This window comes from Lycorma delicatula, chromosome 13 (assembly GCF_047948215.1).
Source record: "Lycorma delicatula isolate Av1 chromosome 13, ASM4794821v1, whole genome shotgun sequence".
In the NCBI taxonomy this organism is placed as follows: Eukaryota; Metazoa; Arthropoda; class Insecta; order Hemiptera; family Fulgoridae; genus Lycorma; species Lycorma delicatula.
The window spans coordinates 22,274,955-22,298,659 of NC_134467.1; the positions used below are offsets into that span (position 1 = coordinate 22,274,955).

The 23,705-nt window shown below is 26.6% G+C and overlaps 1 protein-coding gene across 1 annotated transcript in view; it reads left to right on the top strand.

Moving 5' to 3' along the window:
• Positions 1-22,433, top strand: part of br (broad-complex core protein) — a 191,159-nt gene extending 168,726 nt beyond the window's left edge. The window contains exon 8 of the mRNA XM_075381351.1: positions 22,165-22,433. Within this exon, the coding sequence (XP_075237466.1) occupies positions 22,165-22,433 (269 nt within the window). The remainder of the gene's footprint in view (positions 1-22,164) is intronic.
• Positions 22,434-23,705: the final 1,272 nt, after the last annotated feature.

Here is a 23,705-nt window from a genome sequence, read left to right on the forward strand (position 1 = left end):
TTATATAGTGGAATGGATACCCATACTACAAATTTCAGCAATCTGCCAGATTTGTGCATCTGTCTTTGCAAATATGATGATTAATGTGATTTTGGAAAGCGTGAATTGAAACTTCTCTCGATCTTCTACTACAATGAAGTTGGTGACACTTGTTCTGCCCAATTTAAACTGTTTGATCCACTTATCAAAATTTGCTACACTTTTTTATCTTGTGTTTGAATATCTACTAATGAATTTAGGCTGGTTTTAGACTTTCAGAAAATAAAACATTTTCCACAACATAGTATTCTTTCACGGTATGTGTTTCAAGTGGAGCTGACATTTTGAAATAAACAAGAGGTTATAATAATGGAAATTCCTTACAAACAGATATTACAAGATTGCTTACTTTAATATTTTATTAAATAGTTTTTCCACTGTTTCCATTTATCTATTTAATCATTGAATGATGATTCTTGTATATTCTGATATCAGTAAATTAAATGATGAAATTACAACTCGCTAAACAATAATTTTTTCCCGTTTTTGTTTTTCCCTCTATTTCCTTTTCCTTTCTTTTTTTAATTAATTATTATTAATGCACTAATAATTATGAGTAATAAATAATAATTAAGACTTAAAGATTACCCAAAAAGATTAATAGATGTTTTTTTAATTATTGTTGAACCAATTTGGGCATTATTTTTATTAATATTGATATCGATAATCAAAATAGCATAATAGAATGTATATATTAATTTTATTGGAAATATGTGTGTATACATGAGATCTATTTCATGAAAAAGACCTATTCAAAAATTGTTTATTGCCATTTTTATAAACAGTGATACAAAGCATAAAGTTTTGAAAGGTTATACATAAAAATTTGTACTTACCATTCGGATTGTTGAAATTTAAAAATAGAAATTAAACACTTTGAGAAAGTACATTTTTGGATAAAAATTGTGTAAACAGCAAAGTCCATTGAGAAAGTAGGTTTTAAGAAAAATTTCAGGGTCATTAAATACTAGAATTTCATGTTAAATTAAGAAGTAACGCCACATTTTTATAAACAAGATTTTTAAGATTTTTATTTTAAATATTTTCTGCATTATATGAGATGTGATCAATATAAAAAAAACTGGTCATTTAGTTTAGCGATTAAATTCACTGGTTGTTGAAGATCAACAGGTTTTAAGTCCAGTTCCCAGCACAAAGCTGGTATTTTTTAACAGTTTATCCATCCCATTCTACTTTTTAAAATATGTGTCAATATAAAATTTATTTAATCAACTGCTACAGTACTTTAAAATCTACTTCTATTGTAAGTTCTGGTAGAATTATGCCTGTTAATTTCTGCTGCTTAGTTAACGATCACCAAGATCAATTTTAAAATCATATTAAAGAATTTATAAATAAGAAACATTTGTAAAAGGAAAGAATATCCATAGAGAAACATATAAGAAAATAGTAAATTAGTATTAGAAAAAAGCTCAGAGGTTTGAAATAGAAAGAAAGTCGATTTTAGGTTTTAGTTACATGAAAGTAAGAAAAACAGAAATTGTAATTTTTTTTTACAAAAACACAAAAAGATAAACCAATAAAAAATCTAATTTATATAAAAAATAGATAACTTCAAAAAATGAGAATAATAAACATGGTTAAACCATCATGATAATTCATTTGATGGGGTAGGCCCCCTTCTCTGTGATTTTTTTTTCTTCTAGATATGTAACATCCGTAATTGAAGATTATTGTAAAATGAGATGAATTCATAAGATAGTTTTATGATAAAATATTGAAATATTTTCTTGTACAGGAAGTTATTTCTGTATGTCTGCTCTGATACATTTATGAAAAAGAGTACAATGAAATTTTTTTTAATAGAATGTAATTAGCAACTGACAGGATTGATATAAATGAGTGATAAATCCAAATTCAATTGATAAATGAAATGCTTTTAAATATATGATAAAATATATTCAGTCTTACCTGATGTAGAAAATATGAAGTACTATAAAAAAAAAAGGGAACGTATATTTTTATGAATTATCCAAGCCATTCAGACAGGATATTGCCAAACCAGAATAAAATACATTATCTGGTGTTTTAATTTATGGAATGGTGATTTTCATTTATCATTTAATGGCTTTCATTTATAAATTATTTTAGATTTATTTCCTAATCCAAAGGTTTTTAAATACAAAAAAGGAAATGAAAACCTCAGTATTAAGGTATCATTAATTTTAAATAGTTATAAAAATATTTATGTGGATTTATTAAGCTCAAAATGACTTTTCTTATTATAAATTAACAAAAATATTATTTTTGATGTGGCTACTGCCATTATTCTGTAATCGCCCTGATATTATATAAAATTAATATATTTAATGTAGTGTATTAATGTAATGAAGGGTATACCGAAATGAAACGACTAGCACTAGATGGGTATACCGAAATGAAACGTAGCACTAGATAGGGAATCTTGGAACCACTCAAATGACTGAAGACAAAAAAAATATTTAATGTAGAAACGGTGATAACAAAATTGTTGTCAATAGATTTTTAATAAATTTAAGTACAATTAACAGTGTTACAGATACAAATAACAAACAATTTTTAATTTTTTTGAAGTCTGAATCAAATTTAAAACAAAATTTGTTAACTATCAATTTAGAGATAACTTAGAATTAATCATTAGTCAAATTTCTTTTCTTTTGTTCTGACCACTATGGTTCACATTTACATAGTTTTGACTTCTTTTTCTTTTCCCAAAAGTTTTTCATTCTTTTATTCTCTTATTTCCATTCTTTCATCTGAGTATTTAGATTTTTACTATTCTTTTTCCTTCTTTCTGGAAACGTATATTCTCAAATCACTTTTCTAAATTTAACAATTTCTTTATACAGATACTTTGTTTAAATGTTAATTTATTTGGATATGTTTCTATTTCTTTAAACTGGTTGCTAATTGTGGCTCTGTTTATGTAGAAATTAAATATTTATTTTGTCAATTTTTGGTCGTTCATTCTTCATAAATGTCTAAAAAAAAAAAAACTGTAATCTTCTTTTCCGGATTAAGTTTCCTATTTTTTCTGTACGTTTGTAAATTTCTTTTTCACTTTTCAATTCGTAAATTACATCTTCATATTTTGGCCCATAAAGTTTTCTTAAAATCCTTTTTTCTACTTTTGCTATTTCTTGTTCTAAAAAAAATTGTAGACCTTCTGCCCCATACAGTGTTCTGGTAGGATTACAGTTTTGTATTGCTTCAATTTGGAGTTATATGACAGGGACTTTTTATTGTAAATTTTCTTTGTGAGATAGGTGGTTTACATTTTTCATTCTTAACTCTTCATTCCATTTTTTTCAACTATATTCGGTGTTATGATTTCTCCTGAATATTTAAATATTTGAACTCTATTTATTTATTTGTTTGAAATTTTAAGGATTTGAGCACTCTCTTCTCTTTGTTATTGGAAAACCAATTAGTTTTTTCATAGATTTGAAGACCGGTTTTGCTTGCGCATTCACTTAGTTTATAAATTTTGATTTTAGTCTCATCTATATCTCTTGTAAAAATTGCAATATCGTCTGCAAAGGCCAGAATGTTTGTATTAATGAATTAAGTTTTAGCGCTCCATTTTACTGTTTTCGTGTATGTTATTATTTTTAAGTTCTTTCCCCCATTCTCTTATAATATTTTTAATTGCACAATTAAAGAGACAGTACATCACCTTGCTTTACACCAGTTTTAATTTCGAACAGTTCTAAAAGTTCCCCTTAGAATTTCACTTTTGATTTTCTGTTTTTTAATGTTTCTTTTGTAATGTTTATTGTCGTGGGATCTATTTTAAATTCTTCAAGAATTTTAAGTATATATTCCCTGTGCATGGAGTTGTAGGCTTTCTTAAAATCTAATGAACTTTCAGGATATGTTCTACTGGCGAAAAAAAAAAAAAATTTCATATTAACATTGGTTCAGAAGTGCCTTTGTTAGAAAATGTCGCTTTATGAAAGATTTACTCTGATTTCAATATCTTTGGTAAAATTTAGCCAGACTGTAATAATTGGAACTCAAGGAGTAAATTTTGTGGTTTTATATCAAATTTGATCTGGCATTATCAGTGATTAATTTAACTGTTTGTTATTTTTCTAAAATAATTCTTTTGTTTTGTAATATTGAAAGTTTTATTTCATTTATTGCCTAGCTAAAATCTGTAACTTATTTCATATGTTTTATTTTTAATAAACTTAAAAATTCTTATATTTGTATTTAGTTTTCGTGGACTGTACCACATGGTCATACCATTAACATTCATAATCAAATTCTCTCTACAAGTTTTATTTTTAATTTTTTCATGTTTATTACTCACAGTTATTTTTTGCCTAACGTAAAGTAGTGTGTTTTTCAATCTCTATCTTTTGTTTTACCACAGATTTTTTGAAAACACTAAAAATACAGTTGTGGGATTTTTTTCAGGTCAGTTATCATTTAAAATCACAAAATCTTTCCCTTAAATTGGGTCCCAAGAATTAGTTTCACTTAGTTTTTCTGTGAAAGCACCAAAATCCAAATCTTTCGCCAGCCATCGCTCTTTAACCAAGCTTTTCTGAACTTATGATTATATGAACGTTCTTCTTTATTTTCACTAATAGAACATGCCCTGATAGTTTGTTACTTTCCTTGCAAATCACTGTATGATAGATCCACTTGGCCCAATAGTAAAATCATCTTTGTAAATCATTTGTGTTTAACAGCTGATTTTCAAATTCAAAAGTTTTGATGTTCAAATTCCGCTAAAGGTAAGTTACTTTTGTATGCATTTGAATACTAGTCAGTGAAGATTGATGTACTTCGGTGGTTGGGTTGGGTTCAATTCATTAGGGGAATGGTCAGCCTGAGGTTATATAAAACTACACCTTATTTACATGTCATACATATCGTCATCATTTCATTGAGCTTATTGTTCACAAGTTAAATCGATCGTAATGTACACATTAAGAATAAAAAACATTTTTAAAAAGTATAAAGAAATATGGTTCTTAAATTATTGGAACCCTAACAATAAAAATAAATGTTGATTTAAAATACTAAAACTGTATCTTAAATATTTTTGAGGGAAAAAATGATAAGCATAATTGCAGTAAAAAATAAGTAGAAAAAAGAGTAAAATTAAAATAGTCATTATACGTTCAATAAATAATTTATTCTATAATAGTTATATGATGATTTGATTTATTTTGGCATTCTCAATTAAAAACAATCCATGTTATGTATTACAAATCGTTCAACATATCAATTTATGTTTCATCAAAGTTAGATTACAAAACCTCCAGATTATGGAAGGAGAAACTTTCAACTCAAAGCTTTCCCACTTTCAAAGATTTTATAGAATTCCTTGAATTTAGCGGACAAGTTGGCTGCATGTAAAAATCCCAGGACTCAATTCAGGAACCCTGGATGAAAGGTAGAGATGCTACCACCCCGCTATAGTGATCTGCATAATAATACTAATAAAGTAAATTAAAGTTAATTGATTTATTTGTTTATTGTTATCAATTGGTACCAATTAGAACTAAATTAAAAATAGGTTAATAAATGATAATAGAAACTGACAGACATAATGCACGTTAAAATTATATAAATTAATGATATTTAAAATGTTTGTTTATATGTTCTGAAATTAGTAACAAATAGAAATCATTTATTTGGTTATAATTTTACATATTTTTTTAATCTCCAGCTAATTTGTTTTTTTTATTATTTTTTTTATTACATTTCTTTTTCTTAATTTAATCCCTTATTTCTTCCTAAAGTCAATTTTCATTAGATTTAAGAAAAACCATATCTGGTTATAAATTCATAAATAGAAAATAGTTTATAGAAAAATAATAACAATATTAAATTAGATTTGTTTTACAGTTGTTAAGTAATCATCAATGGTTGATAATTAGAAAATTGGTAACTTAAACAAAAAAAAAATAATAAAAAATAAAAATTTAAGAAAAAATAACTTTTTTTTAATATAATTTATTTTTATAAAGTGAAATCATCTATTGGCAAAATATTGAACTATTTTCATTTCTAAATCGTTCTAAAATAATATATGAAAGTTGAATAACAATACTTGTATTATCGTAAAATCAGCTTTTCTGTATAGTAATTACCATTAATTTTAAATCTCTTATTACAAGACCAATTTACATATTTACTGTATATAATAGTTTTTTTGTTTTTTTTTTAATTTTATTATATATTTTATTGATGTTTATGTATATATAAAATTATAATAGAAATTTATATTACATTATATTTGATTTTATATTTTATTTAAAATTTATTTGATTTTAATGATAAAAGTTACTTAATAGTTTTGTTAAGTTTTTCTTTTTCTTTTTTCAATTTTAATCTGTATATAAGGTTTTTTAGGTACTTACGTATTAACGCCACCGCAGCTACAGCTTTATTTAAAAACAAAGTAGTCAATCGGATTTCAATGGAAAATGGGCTGATGTAGAGTTTAACATAGATTCAAAACAGTCTCTTTATTAATTTTAATAAATGGTTATTTATATTTATTTATTTTATAAATATAACTTAACCTACGCTCCCTTCGCTCGCTAACCTTGACTAATTAACAGGAGTGTTTTGATTATTTAAATAATAAATAATTGCAATAATTACTGAATTTATTAAATAAATACTCAAAAAATTACAGTGTTAGTCTTGGTTAGCGAGCGAAGATTAAGTTTGGTTAAATTATATTTATAAATATAAATAACCATTTATTAAAATTAATAAAGAGACTGTTCATTTTCCACCGAAATCCGATGGTCTACTTTGTTTTTAAATAAAACTGTAGCTGTGGTGGCGTTAATACGGAAGTACCGTTTTTTATTTCATATAGTTACACATATACAGGGTTATTTTTAAGTTTAATTTTCATTGTATTTTTATTATATATCATAAAAATTATAAATTTGTATTATATTTTAAAGTAAAAATAAATTATATTTAAAAAAAAATATGTTGTATTGTTTGTATATATCTTTTTATTAATTACATTACAATTTTATTATATATTATTGTTGTTAGCACAATTAAGCGTTTTAATATTTAATTATTTCTGTTATTTATCCATTTTGTTTGTGGTAAAAAATACAGTTTTTCCAATACTTTTTTACCTGTATTGGCAGAGATAATATAAGTAAATGAGTTTTATTCATTAAATAAAATTGCTAATCCTTGAAAAAGTAAGTTTTTTTTCACTCTGCACATATCATAGTCAGACAAGAAATATTCCACAGAAGGATAGCTTTAGTATCAAGTAGTTGCTATTTTTGATAGTTTGTTTCCATTCTTCCTGTAACAGTGTTTGCTGTGAAAACAATATTAAAAAATTGCTTTATATTTATTTATAAGTATATAAGTATATGTGTAAAGTTTTTTTAAAATACTATATTATATTTTAGTGAGGCAACACACTATAGGAATATGAAGTATGAATCAAGAGACTGTTTTTTGATTGGTAAAAAAATTCAAGAAGTAAATGAAATTTATTTCAGTTAACAATGAACACTGATAACAATAGAATCAATAGTGATTGCTTTTATAATAATAATATTATTATTAACAAAACCAAAACTAAATTACTTAACTTGGTGTATCTAAATGAAATAAATCTTTAATGTTGTTACTCTCTTTATGGTATCAAAAGAAATAAATACATCGCATTACAGGGTCTGTTAAAACATATTTAGTATCCCATTATCAGATGCTATACAATGAAAAAAAATTATTCTGTTCAAACAGGTGTGCTTATTTATTCATTCATAGTGTTCTGCCGTTAGGCAAGGCCTGTCACAGCTGCTGTTCTTTTGTTTCACTTTGTTCTATCTTTGGTAACCTCTTTGTTTCCATATATTTTCCCTTTTCTATAATCCCATCCATCATTTGAAATCTCTTCCTTTACTTCCATTCATCAAACTTTCTATCACATTTGCTAATAAACATCTTCTCATACACTATACTAGCCGATTCCTTTTACAGTATTCAATCCCATTTGGCATTTTCTTGTTCTCTCTGATTCTCCTTAATACTTCCTCATTTGTTTCACGATCTTGCCATCTGACATTTATCATTGTACATCACGCTCTCATCTCAAGATCCTCAATTTGTTTTTTATCTACCTTTCTTATCGTCCACGTTTTAGCTCCATAGAGCATCACACACTAGATAAAACATTTCATTAATCTCTTCCTTGACACTAAGTTTAACTTTCCACATAACAATCATCCCTTGTTTTTAAATCCTTGCTTAATTCTTGATATTGTTGATTGTTGTTTAGTTTCTCCTGTGAAATTAATGTGATGGGCTTATTTAATGTGAAAATGTAGGAAACAGAAAAAAGATAAAATATATGACATATGAAAGAAAATAGAATATATAAAAAATATATTTCCCTGTGATGTTCATATGAAATAGGTTTTAATAGTGTATAGCTTAAAATTTTAAATACTATGTTCTAAATCGATGAAACGTGTTTGATTTCTTATTTTACACTTAACGTTTCCCCAGTCTGCTGTGGCCAACTTTAGGATTAGTATATGTCTAAAAAATAAAATAAAATGCTGCAGTTTTGTGTTTCATTAAAATTTTTATACTGTTCTTACAAAAAAAAATTATATAAAACAGTTTTGTATAACTTTGATTCGTTCTTTGTGAAATTTTATTTAAAAAGTTATTTTTTTCGCATAATGAATATTAAGTAAAAAGTTGTTTTAGTAAAAGCTAACAGATGTAAGGTTGTACCTGACAAATAGCAGCATTGTTAATCGTTGCGTTTCATAATTCTCGATTATTTTCATTACAATTTTAGCCATAAAGCACTATAAACAATAAAACATTATACATCGCTAAAATTTATTTTCCTCTTTTGAGCATTACGTAAAAAGTATATTTCACAAACTTCATGGTTTTTTTTGGTTTACATAATCATCAAACAGAGAAAATTGGGTCTGTTAAAGGTTTACAGATACTTGAACATACTCATTCAGTTGAAAAAATTGTTAAAGTATTGCTAAAGATCTAAAAATATCAATTCCGCATGCTGTCGATGGAAATTACACATTGTATGACCATCATTCGGTGAATTGTTAGAGCAATTGATTTTATATGCATACTAGTGAATCCAGTAATGATTCATTATTGACAGAATTTTTACCATAGTTCAAACCTCACCAATCTCACTGCTATATAAATCATTAAAAAAAATATATAAATAAGTAACCCAAAACTTCTTTTACTAAATTTAACATCATTGTATATATCAAGAGGTTTATATATATATATCAATTTTCATTGTCAGTTGCTGACTTTGTCAATATCGACTCCTCAGACAGTTCTTATGTGATTAAATATTATTTTATTAAATATTTTGAAACTAATAACATGTAAGCATTCCTGGAACAAATAATAATAAATTGTGAAATTCTCAACAAAATCAATTAAGTAGTTCTTTGAGTTATTAAAATACATTCAAAACAAAATTGTCTTTTATTTATGTAGATAAGATTAGTTGTCTTAGCAATTGAATTCCACAGATAATAGAAAGTTTTTTCTTTCATTTATTAGGTGATAAAAAGCAGTCAACAAAGATTTTTGTAAAAAAAATCACATGTTTAGTAATGAAGTCCATTTTCATTGCAGAGGGTATATAACATGGAAAATTGTTGTACTGAGTGATGGAAAATCCATAAACAATTAGTGTGATTTATAGCTTTGAATTGTTATTGGACCCTAATTTTGTTTTTAATTTGATGGCTATATATTGATATACAAATGTTTTTATCAGTATTAATTGATTTCTCTGAGCTGGTTCTAAATAATTTGAAAATAACTGAGAAAATTGATGCGTATGAGGTATCAATAGAATTAAATTTTGGATAAAATTAATAAAAGTGCAGGGGTAGTTTTTGTCATTTTGAATTTACAACTCTTTGAAAATTGAGCTTTTGTTCAATGAAAGTACTCATTATTTAAAATTCCAAAGCCTTAACTCAATCGGATTTAAGAGTGGGGGGACATTCAACAATTTTCCTAACCAGTTTTAGTTTTATATCTCAGATATCCTTTGAGCAAAGTAGTTTAATTTGGATTCATACATACATATATATATATATATATATATATATATATAATATCTCACTTTTGGTCTAATTTTCAACCCAATTGGTCAAAGGAAGCATCATTGTATTCATATTTAAACTAAAATTAAAACTATAAATTTGTTTATTCTTATTGAATATTATTGCATTGAATTATTAGCTAACTTATTTAAGTAAATAATTACTTCAATAAATAAACTTAAATCCAAAAAAAATAGGAGGGCTGAATGGGATCTGTACTTAAAATATCTGTTTTTTTAACTTTAATTTTAAAGATTGAAATTCCAACTGTATCTGATATAATTGTAGAAGACTAGAAAACATAGGAACTTTTTTATAAAAGGGATCCTATGAATTTAAAAATTTATTTATAATTTATGATACTTTATTTTTCAAGTAGTGGCTATTATTAAAAACGTTATACAAGGTAACTATTAAGAAAGGGTAATCCAGATTTTTTTATTGAAAATTTTCATTTTTTTTAGCAGTTTTACTCAAAATAGTGTAATTTTGATAATAAAAATGTCATTTCATCATGGGAAGTAAAATTGAATCGAAATTTGTTCTCGGTTATACTGGATCATTTTTAAGGTAAAAATTCATTTGATCAAGGGAATCAAATCAGACCTAAATTTTTTATATTTTTTTGCAATTGTAAAAAGAAATTTAAAAACCCTTCAACATATCTGAAATAAAAATCTAAATGGGTAACACCTGTTATTGCAGTTGTGCAGACCTTTCTGTGAGAGGTGATAGTCAATAGACCTGGCTAAAGCAGATAATCACACGTCCTGTCTTGGGATCTAATGTTGTAACCCAGCTGTAAATTACATACATAAAGCAATTATAAATATCTGAAGACTTCTTATACATCATTTGAATCTATAAAATAAAAAATAATGTGCATTAGATCTTATGCAAGGATAGCCATATTTTAAGTAAAAGTAAATAAATTTTTTTTTTTTGTCTTCAGTCATTTGACTGGTTTGATGCAGCTCTCCAAGATTCGCTATCTAGTGCTAGTCGTTTCATTTCAGTATACCCTCTACATCCTACATCCCTAACAATTTGTTTTACATATTCCAAACATGGCCTGCCTACACAATTTTTTCCTTCTACCTGTCCTTCCAATATTAAAGCCTTCTATTCCAGGATGCCTTAGTATGTGGCCTATAAGTCTTTCTCTTCTTTTAACTATATTTTTCCAAATACTTCTTTCTTCATCTATTTGTCGCAATACCTCTTCATTTGTCACTTTATCCACCCATCTGAATTTTAACATTCTCCTATAGCACCGCATTTCAAAAGCTTCTAATCTTTTCTTCTCAGATACTCCGATTGTCCAAGTTTCACTTCTATATAAAGCGACACTCCAAACATATACCTTCAAAAATCTTTTCCTGATAACAAAATTCTTCTACCTCCATAATCTTTTCTCCTCCTATTTTCACATTCAGTGCTCCATCTTTGTTATTTCTACTACATTTCATTACTTTTGTTTTGTTCTTGTTTATTTTCATGCGATAGTTCTTGCGTAGGACTTAATCTATGCTGTTCATTGTTTCTTCTAGATCCTTTTTACTCTCGGCTAGAATTACTGTATCATCAGCAAATCGTAGCATCTTTATCTTTTCACCTTGTACTGTTACTCCGAATCTAAATTGTTCTTTAACATCATTAACTGCTAGTTCCATGTAAAGATTAAAAAGTAACAAAGATAGGGAACATCCTTGTCGGACTCCCTTTCTTATTACGGCTTCTTTCTTATGTTCTTCAATTATTAGTGTTGCTATTTGGTTCCTGTACATCTTAGCAATTGTTCTTCTATCTCTGTATTTGAACCCTAATTTTTTTAAAATGCTGAACATTTTATTCCAGTCTACGTTATCGAATGCCTTTTCTAGGTCTATAAACGCCAAGTATGTTGATTTGTTTTTCTTTAATCTTCCTTCTACTATTAATCTGAGGCCTAAAATTGCTTCCCTTGTTCCTATACTTTTCCTGAAACCAAATTGGTCTTCTCCTAACACTTCTTCCACTCTCCTCTCAATTCTAGTAAATAAATATTTTTTTAAAATTATTATTACTAAGGGCTAAGCCCCTGGCCGCTTTGCACCCAGCATTTTGACATTTTTCTTACCATATTATAATATAGGAAGAACCAGTGTTCACTCACATGTTGACTTGAGGAAAAATTTTCTTATGTTCTTCAATTATTACTGTTGCTGTTTGGTTCCTGTACATCTTAGCAATTGTTCTTCTATCTCTGTATTTGAACCCTAATTTTTTTAAAATGCTGAACATTTTATTCCAGTCTACGTTATCGAATGCCTTTTCTAGGTCTATAAACGCCAAGTATGTTGGTTTGTTTTTCTTTAATCTTCCTTCTACTATTAATCTGAGGCCTAAAATTGCTTCCCTTGTCCCTATACTTTTCCTGAAACCAAATTGGTCTTCTCCTAACACTTCTTCCACTCTACTCTCAATTCTAGTAAATAAATATTTTTTTAAAATTATTATTACTAAGGGCTAAGCCCCTGGCCGCTTTGCACCCAGCATTTCGACATTTTTCTTACCATATTATAATATAGGAAGAACCAGTGTTCACTCACATGTTGACTTGAGGAAAAATTTTCGGTTAGGTCTCATTAGATATGTCTTGATTCTCCCAGTATTTTAAGATATTTCCTGTCCCAGTAGATCAATTAGATCTCGAGTTATTACAGTTTTTGTGTTTTCAACATTTTTCTTACCACATATAATGTAGGAAGAACTAATGTTCACACATGTCTCAAATCAGAATTGAAAATAAATTCCCGGTGAGGCTTTATTATGTGTAACTTAATTTTTCGAGTATTTTAAGACATTAGGTCTCGAGTTATAACAGTTTTCAGCATTTTTGTTACCTGTTATAATATAGAGAGAACAGTGTTTGTAAATATCTCGAATCAAAATTGAAGAAACATTTTCAGGTGAGCCCGGTATGACATGATTCTCAGAGCATTTTAAGCCATTGCCCAATCCAGTAGATCAATTAGGCTATTTCAAGTAATAGAAATTTTTGTGTTTTTAGCATTTTATAATATGGGGAAGTAGGAGGAGGATAAGCACCTAAAAAAAATGACCATAAAAGCATGAAAAATATTGTTTTTAGTTTCTTTAAAGTAAAAATATAAAAATTGTCTTTTTTTTTTTATTTTAATTTTTATTTATTATATGAATTCTTATTAAAATAATATCTGTACTCTTATATAAAAAGGAAGAGGGTGTTTTTGTTTAGGATAAACAAAAAACTACCCAACCTAGCACTACTATATTTTTATCCATGTTTCTAGGCATAACTGAGAAGGTTTTTGGATATATTTCATCTGGGAAAAAAATATATATGTAATAGTGAAAGACAGTTGCAGCAAAAACTTTATATAATTGAATTAATGAACTATGAATAGGGTTTGAACTGAATGATTCAAAACAATCAAATGAATAATAGTGCATAACAATAGAATTAAATGTAGATTAAATAAAATAATCTGTCTATATTTCATCTTGAAAAATCTAAAAAAACAATATATATTTTTTTAAAAGCTTTTATTTAACTTGCTTTAGGAATAATCAAATCTTGCAACTGCTATATCTTTTGATCTATCGTATGAAAATCAATGAAATTTGGTACACGTATGTAATTTCGATGACAATACAGCACTACGGTGTCGGAATTTGATATGACTCACCCCCATGCGCTACCCCTACGCTAGATTCACGCATTTAGTTGAAAATTTTCATTTCTCATGAACTATCGTATGAAAATGATTGAAATTTGGTACACGTATGTAACTTCGATGTGTAAAAATAAATATTTTTACTTTTTTTTAGTCTTAAAAAAAAATACAAAAATATATTTGATTACATATAAAAAAGTTTTTTTTTAACTAATATTAATATTAACATTAATAAATAAAAGGAAACAAATTAGGAAATTCAATAAACAGTAAAAAAATAAGAATTAAATCAAATTGAGAATTTAAAAAAAATATATATAATATATTAACAAATATAAAAATGCACTGAAAAGTAAAAAATAAATTATATAAATATCTAATAAATAACCAATAAATAAAAAGTAATGAAAATATTTAATTAAATAAAAACGTGGTGCAGTTTTTATAACAATGTTTTCGAATAAGTATTTATAGACATTTGCCGTATTTTAAAATATATTTTTTGTTTAATGAGGTTGTTTAGTATATGTATATACTTTATTTATCTGTAATAAAATAACCCAAGTTTTAATTTTTTGATGGTTCAAATTTGCACCAAGATGACCTGTAAGGGTTAATAAAATTAAAAATTAAAATTAAAATTAGAAATCTTGCACAAAGTTATTACATTTTGACGGTAATCTGAAAAATGATTAATTATTATAATTGTAATCATAATTATGAATTCGTTAAATAAAAATTCATAATTAATTAAAATGAAACTTTTAGCGTTAAGAGTGCATTCAATTTGGCTTAGATTACAAGCAGAATTCGAAGATGAACTTCAGCTATGTGAGAACACGTATAAAGAAAGCGAGCGGATGCATTTTCACAGATTGTTACTTGTAGCTATAGTCAGTCTCAACTGGAGAGATTCCAGCAGACCTTTCCGCCTCCTCGCGTCGTTATTGAAAATGAAAATGAAGATTAATTGTTGTAAAAATAAATGTTGTGTTGTTTTAAATAAATTATAAGATTTGTGCCACGCTTTTATTTAACTAAATATTTTCATTACTTTTAATTTTAAAATTTAATAATTATTACATTTATTTTCTTTTTATTTATTAGATATTTATATAATTTATTTTTTAGTTTTCAGTGCATTTTTATATTTGTTAATATATTATATTTTTTTGTTTAAAATTCTCAATTTGATTTAATTCTTATTTTTTACTTTTTAGAGGGTTTTTCTAATTTGTTTCCTTTTTTTATTAATGTTAATATTAATATTAGTTAAATAAAAGCTTTTTTTAAAAAATAATTTTTTTGTATGTAGTCAAATATATTTTTGTAATTTTTTTGTTTTTTTATATTAGTGAAGATTTGCCAGTTGAAGCACAAAATTTAATGATTTTGAACTGTGATTGTCTCACTGTTTGAGCTTAGTTTAAAGTTGTTTGCACTTAAAGTATATTATTGTAATGTAAATTTGTTTGCATGTTTGTTCAAGTTTATGTATTTTTTCTCACAGTTTGTATTTTGTAGTTGTACATAACTGTATGTTAGTTAATTTTTTCATAATTTTTTTTAACATTTAATTATTATTACCATTTATTGTAGAAAAATCCTTAAGCTATATTATTTGTTGATAATTTTTTTCAGTCAAGCAATGCAAAGCATTAATGTAAACATGTTATCCAATATTTATATATACCATACATGGAGATGCATCAGTGAAATATCTACATTGATTACAAATTAGTCATTAATACAGTCATTCTATTTCTACACCGTAATATTTTATTTATTTTTTTTTTTATTATTTATATAATTATATGTTTTTCTTTTTAATTTAATCTTTCAATGTTATAAAATTATGATAGTAATGTTATTGTAATTTGTTCTCTGAAAACATTGTTTTGTACATGGCATAAACATTCAAATAAATACTTGTAATTTGCTCTGAATTTAGGGATGATAATACTTAAGACATTTACAACTTTAAACTGATATCAAATATTTGTTGAATAAATTTTTAATTAAATTCTAAAAACTTATATCAAAATTTATAAAAAAAGAAATTTGGTAATTTTATACAAAGCTATCTTGCATCACATTTCATAAATAATTAAATTGTGTATCCTGATCATTGGTACATTGTATAGATTAGGAATGTATAGATTCCAACAGCTAAAAAAAGGAATTGTCCCAGCATTTGCCTGGATGGGTTAAGAGAAACCATGATAAAATCTTTATTAGGGCATCAACACCTATCTGACAATTATAAGTTGAAAAATATATTTGATTAATGGCTTATTAATTATTTAAATACAAACACGAGAATAATATTAAGGTAAATACATAAATATATTTTATGTAAAAAATAATTCACAATTAAAAAGGCATTATCAAAAAAGATTTGAGTATATATTTATGTACACGTTAAATGTTTATATTCGTATAAACATATCTTGTTGTATGGGTATATTACATACTCTTAAATAGTTTATAAATCTCCAATTTATTTACTAAATATTTGAAATAATATTTTATTTTTTATAATAAAAGAAAATAAATTAAAACAAGAAAAATAACATAATGTATAATGTAATTTTTTTTTTTTAATTATTTATTTTTAGAATTTAGTGCTAACTTCATAACAATAAAACTTTAAATTCAGAAATTTCTTTTAGGTACTGTTAATTTCATTTTACAGATTTTTATTAATACAAAAGTTAGCCAAGAAACAAAAATATGTTTGTAAAAATGAGTAAATGAATACAGGGAAGTGTAAAATTCCCTGATACTCAGGGAATTTTACATTTTCCTTCACTGATGTGAACCTTCACTGAGTATTCACTACATGAACCTTCACTGAGTATCAGTGAAGGTTGCCCAAAATATGGGATATTTTTTTAATCATAAATTTCGCTATTATCATTTCTTGAATTTTTACTTACAATATTAAATAAAAATCTTTATAACTATCATTTACGTATTTATTTATCTTTTTTTAACGCAAGGATTTGGTTGAAGTTATTGGAGATACTAAAAAAAATCAAATTCCTACATTTACAGGAAGGATTGCTATTTGAAAAAGAACATTCAAGACAGAAACATAAAATAGGTAGTGCTGGAGAATACACTGAATTTAACTATGAATCAAAAGAACTGCTTTCTTTAGAATTTGTGAGATTTGAAAAAAAACTTTTTGACCAAAAAGAAAAATTTATTTAATTTATTATCTTTTAACTTGTATTAATTTTTTCAAGCTTATTACAACATTTGTAAGGTTAAAAGTAATGTATTTTAAGTAAAAAATAAAAATAAAAATAAAAATAACCAAATTTTTACCCCATAACTAGTTGCAGTGTTCCGTTTAGTTCGTTGTTTTTTGTCAGGCTTTCAGGTTTTAGCTTGTACATGTGTATAACTAGAAAAACAAAACTTAAGTTCAACGATAATCATCATTAATTTTGAAGATAATATTTTTAAAACAAAATTGTTTGTATTGATGCAAGTAACTTGCATCGTGTATGTTTAGTTGACAGTAATTGTTAATCTGTATGTGGTGAGCTTACTAATAAAGCTCACCCTTAATAGGCACTATTTCTTTCTGTTACTAAAAGTTTTAGCTTTAAAATTAGAAATTTAAAATTATTTGTTATTCATAGTTCAACACTAGTTAGTCAGTATTTTATTTTTTGAATCTTATTTATTTATTTTTATTTATGTTAAAGATTTAAGATATTATATTGCTAATTAAATATTTTGATATGCATAATTACATTGAGGGGGCTTGGATTCTACAGTATGTGTTATTTTATCTCAAAAAGATAAGCATTATTGTATCATCATAATTTAAAACTCAACCAGGTAGGAATTATATGGTTTTATTTATTTATTTTTTAAATTATGACTTAAGAAAGAGGAATCTTTAGTTAAAAGTTAACAGTATTTCATGGTGATTACGTTATGAAACAGGCTTCTTTACACGTTACATTTTTATGTATTTTTAGAAATGCTGCTGGTTAACAGATTCCATATTTACCTGATTGTATACATTTTTAATTCTGTTAATTATCTGGTTGTTTATATTTCTGAGGTGGAAAGGAACTGACCTCAGAAAGTTTTACGTAATACGTCTTTTTATATTACAACTGATGGTAAAATTACTTGGATTAAATATTTCGGCTTATAACTTGTTATATAATATTTTATTTTTATTAATTTGTACACAGATTTCGCTCTCCTCCTCAATTTTTGTTTTTTTATTTTTTTCTATTAGTACCGTTGATTTCTTTTTATTTATTTAAAATAAAAACAATGTATGTGTAATCTTTTTTAGATTCTACATATACTTATAAGGAACTAATGCCATGTTTTTGTATAACACAAGTAAGTATATGTTAAAATTAAAATAAATTGTTGAAATTTTTTTTTGTATTTGCTTGTTAATATTTTCATAGTAGAATTTTTTTATTTATTTTTTTTTTTTTTTTAATAATTGTCGTAACCTTTTTTTTGCTTTGTTTGCATTATTATTTTTACTTTATTATCTTGTATTATGTCCTTTCTTTATTACAGTATCCTTTATTATCATTGTAGGGTTTACTTTTATTATGTAAAGTCATTTTTTTTTAAATTGTAACTTTTTTTATTTATATACATTATGAAAATGTTAGAAAAATGTGGTATTGTGGTGTTGTAGTAATGTGATTGGTGTGGTTCATGAGGGGGTCGGATTTTTTTTTATAAACAATATTAAATAATAAAAGTAAATATAAACAAAAAAATGGTGGAGGAGAGAAATCTGTCTTGTTGATATTAAAAAAAAGTTCAAAAAAACCAGAAACGGTGATAAAAACGTGATGGACGTGATCTATGATAAAATGATATAAATAAGAATAAAAATATGATGATATGATATTGGCTGTGTGCGCAGGTTTGAGGAAAGTGTTTACTTGCGTGGCGTGCGGGAAGGTGTTATGTTCTAAAGCGAGCCTGAAACGTCACGTCGCCGATAAACATGCGTCGAGACACGAGGAGTATCGCTGCGCTATTTGTGAAAGGGTTTATTGTTCGAGGAACTCGCTTATGACACATATCTACACATATCACAAGACTAGACCAACCGATCCTCCACCATCATCCGCCGCACATCTATCTAGTTCGCATCATCCGTCTTCAACATCGGCACATCATCTACTTCAGCACCATCATCCGCAACACCACAATACCACTACTGCTGATATTAAGTTCTAACCTTGACAGAAACGTATAACAGGTATTTTGTCATTAATATTTATTTATTTTATTTTTAGTTATTACTTATTTTTTTTTTTTTTTTAACTAAGAAAATAAAGAAATTATCCAAAATTTTCTTTTGCATCATCCCTTCTCTTTCCTTATCTGGAATCCTTTCTTTTCCATTTTATGTTCTATGAGAGTAGATCAGATCTGCAATTATTCTGGCTAATCTTACAGGGACAATGGAAACCATACAGCTTTATGTGACCCAGTGGCTGGAGGTACCTGCTTTTTAATCTGTATTACAGCTTGACAATTAAGTCTAAAGGCCCATCATTTAAAACCATATCACCTAATGCCTATTAGAATATTATAAATGCTGTAGTAATCTAATGTTGTTTTTTTTTTTTAATTTACTCATGAATTTTATAAATATTTATATCATTTAATCCATCATGAATTTTAGTAGTAATTTCTTTATGTCCAGCTCTGTTTCCAGCCCTTGTCAGTTATTAAAAACTGACAAGACACATTACATATGACTTGATTTTAATAATGACAATTAGTTGTTATATTTGTAAAATATGTTTTTATTTACTTATCACTTTACATGTGGATTATTATTAATATATGTACAATTAGTTACAATACGTCCCTGAAGATGGAAATAATTTTCTGAAAGAGCTAGTATGTAAATTTATACAAATATTTGTTGGTAAGTGGATTATATTTATATTTACAATTTTTTTTAAATATAATTATATATATATATATATATATATATATATATATATATATATATATACCCCAACAGCCTTGTTAAATAAAATTAATATCACCAGTTGTTTGATATGATTGAAATTTCAGTCAGCTACATCTTTTGTCACAAAATTTACTGACAAGATAATCAATTAGTGCTCAGAAAGTTAATTATGTCCAATTGTTCACTAAACAGTTGACTTCTTTTATAGATCAGGAAGAATGTGATTCATTATGTAGTTGTATCCACCATTTTCTTTTTAACATCGACCTAAGTTTAATTTTAGTGACAGAACTGTGTGAATGGTTTTCAGGTCAGTAGGGTATTTCCGCATATCACATACTTTTGTGAATAGGATTTTCCTTAAGGAAGCATGAACCTTTCCACAGGTAGCTCTGTAGTATATAAATAAGGAAATTATCTGAATTGAAAAAGATTTATTGTTGCATATTTTTAAACTGGACAACACAAAATTGTTCATAGTGATGATTTTCTTTTCCATCATAAATAAAAAAAAAAGCTGACAACACAGTTGTAGGACTTTCCCATCATGCAGCTTTTTTCTGATGCACAGCTTAGACGCACAAACACACACAATGTAATTTAAAATATTTATCATTTTATTTAAATGTAATATTTTTTTTGTTTATTTAATTCAATGCATTTTAACGAAAGCATGCGCGCATACTGTATTTAATTCTACCACTCATCTGTGATCTTACAGCAGAGCTGGTGCAGAGGCCAAACAGAAAAAGAAAGAAAGATGATTACAGCAGCTGTACATCAGAGTTACAGCACACCTTGTAGTGAGAGGGGGTACTAATGACAAACTGTACCCACTTAGCCACTAGTTTATTTAGAGCGTTTTTTGGGTGGGTGTGCAATTTTGCAAAAAATGTTTTTTTTGGAAATATTCGAGTTATAGCCAAATAAAATCTTAATTAATGAAATATTTGGATTTTAGGGGAAGGTACATCAGTTCAAATCAGACTTCATCCCCCTTTTTTTTTATTTATTTAAATATATTGATTTATTTATTAACCTCTCATTGTAAAAATATTTTACGATGAATAAATAATAATAATAAAAAAAAGAAATATGAAAAAATATCAGAAGTTTTTAATGAAATAAAATTTTCTGTACTTTTCATTTTAAAAAAGTATGTAAATGTAATTTAATAGGTGTACAAGGAAGTCGTGTATTGTCCACATCAGTTTTGTTTTTAATTATTAACAAATGTGCCTAAGAAAAATAAAACCTTAATTAGATGAAATTTCGAGATGCTGAGGGTGACCTTGCTGTGCAGCTTCACCCCCTTGATCTTTAAGTTGAAAATCTAATGGCATCAATTCCCCATATATAAAAGTAATCTGACCAAGTTTGTTAAAAATCGGTCTAGTAGTTCTGAAGATAATGTGATTTAGAGGCCAACACATCCTGAACACACACGTACATACGAAATCCGGAAAATTTCCATCTGGTTTTTTAGTTTTTTTGGGTCCCTTAGGTGTCAGATCCAATGACAATCACATATGTCCAAGTTAAATCAAATACCTTACTTTTACCTTCAATAAGTATAACTTTGCTATAGCGATAGGCAGAAATATAAAAATGTTGAACTTGTACAGGATGTTATTGTTGATCGTTTATAGTCCTGCAGTTAAATTGCCCCTTTCACTATTTCCTTCTTCTCCTGGCTGTTTTTATACCTTTTTGCTAGATATCTATTGGCTCTATTTTAAAGATGTATTAAATCCTTGATTTTTTGTGTAGTTTAATAAGGTTCTGGTGGTGGTACAAAAAAAAAAATTTGTAGGTTAGATACTTTTCTAGAAAAGCCAGACGTACGAGAGGTGTTGCATATGGAAAAATTGAATTAAAGTAATTGATCATAATTTACAATGTAATTTAGGTTGTAATAGCTAGATTGGTTTTTTTTTTGTACAACTCCTTGAACAGGAAACTGAATTATTGGATAATTCATCGGTACAGAGGGTCACATTTATACCCTATCAGGTTCCAATAAAGAAATGCTAATTACTATAATGTACCAGCATGACTCCATATGTAGAACTTGATAAGCAGCCGATTCAATTCTCATGACACTCATCTAGACGGATGAAGAAGGAGGGTGAAACAAAAATGGGATGATCGATCCACTGAGGACGTGCCTCTAATCAGGATAATTTACAGTTTTCCTCAGGAACAGATTTAGAAGGTTAATCACAGCCGTATTTAATATTTAAATTTTGTATAAATAATTTTAATCGTGCGATTAATTTTTTTTTCTTTTGTTTTACAGGATTAGTGATGCCGCCACCATTATCCGGAGGTATTAATGAGCCACAAGACTGTCCATATTGCAGGCGGACGTTCTCCTGTTATTATTCATTAAAGAGGCATTTTCAAGATAAACACGAACGGTCGGATACATTATATGTATGCGAATTCTGCCACAGAAGATATCGAACTAAAAATAGTCTAACAACTCATAAAAGTTTACAACATCGTGGGACGTCAGGTATGCTTAAAAGATTATTAAAAACATCAGCTGTGTTTGGACAGCCCCCATTGTAAGAGGAAGTTTATATTAGTTGATATATTATATTATAAAATATATAATATATATATATTTTTTTATTTTTTAAATTAGTTATTAAAACCTGTACTGATATTATTTTTAAGTATTTACATTTACCAAGTTTTTTTTTTATCGTAAAATTGTTAAATGATTAATATGCTATATATTTTTAAATTTTTATTTATTATAATTAGCTTTAAATGAGATTTTTAAATTTTTATACTTGCCAATTACTAATAACCAGTGGCATAAATGTTTTATCATTTATGACTATTTTTGCTGAAAATTGTATGGTAGAATTCTACAATGATCACCAGCGATTGGATCCACAGATTTGATTATAAGACCAAATTGTATATATTAGTTACTGCAACTCAGCTGTTAATATAGTATGGTTTTACTCTTGTAGAAAAACACGGAATTCATGATTTATTTGGCTTTAATTCGTTATTTTCATTTCAAAAATACATCTTTAAATGGGTAAAAAGTTCAGCTTATCCAGCAGGCAACGTGGTTGCAGTTTTTTTTTTTTTTTGCTATTTCCTAATTAGAAGTTCAGCCCCTCAGATTTGAGTCACCACTCACAGTTAATCCTGTTTAAGTGGTATTTTCAGCTATTAGCACAATTCCTTTGATATTTATCTAAGGATTTGAAATATGACAAGCGAATTTAGAAATCTTAATCAATACATAGGATTGCCTCTGATTAGCTTAGTTTGTTATTTATCTGCGAACCCTAATTCAAATTTTTTATATATATATATTTATTATTTGATTTGTTCCAGAAGTAGAAAAAATTACAGGGAGTCTGGGGTTTTGTCTGAAAATATTTTTCCATTTGTTAAAAGTATTAGAAATATATTGTATATAAATTTATTTGTTCGTCATTGTTTTTTTTGTATGGAGAAAAAGAATGACTTAGTTAAAATTTAAACGATCATAGCTCACACAGAATTTTCTATACGTTCAACTTTCACACTCTCCAATAATAAATAAATAAATAAGCAGTGATTAAAATTACAATTCATTTGGTACTCATGTTTACGAGTGTTTGGCGTGATACTCCTCCATAATAACCAGAAATTTTGGATGTCAAATAAGAACGAAGCCAACATTTAAAAACATATTTATTTAATAAATGGATTCATATGTATTGCTGTAGTTAAACAATTTTTAATATATAATCTCATCATTGGAATCTTTAACTGAAGATCTCAGTAAAATCAGTGCCATTTAAAAGTTAAAAAACAGTGAAGTCGTAGTAATTT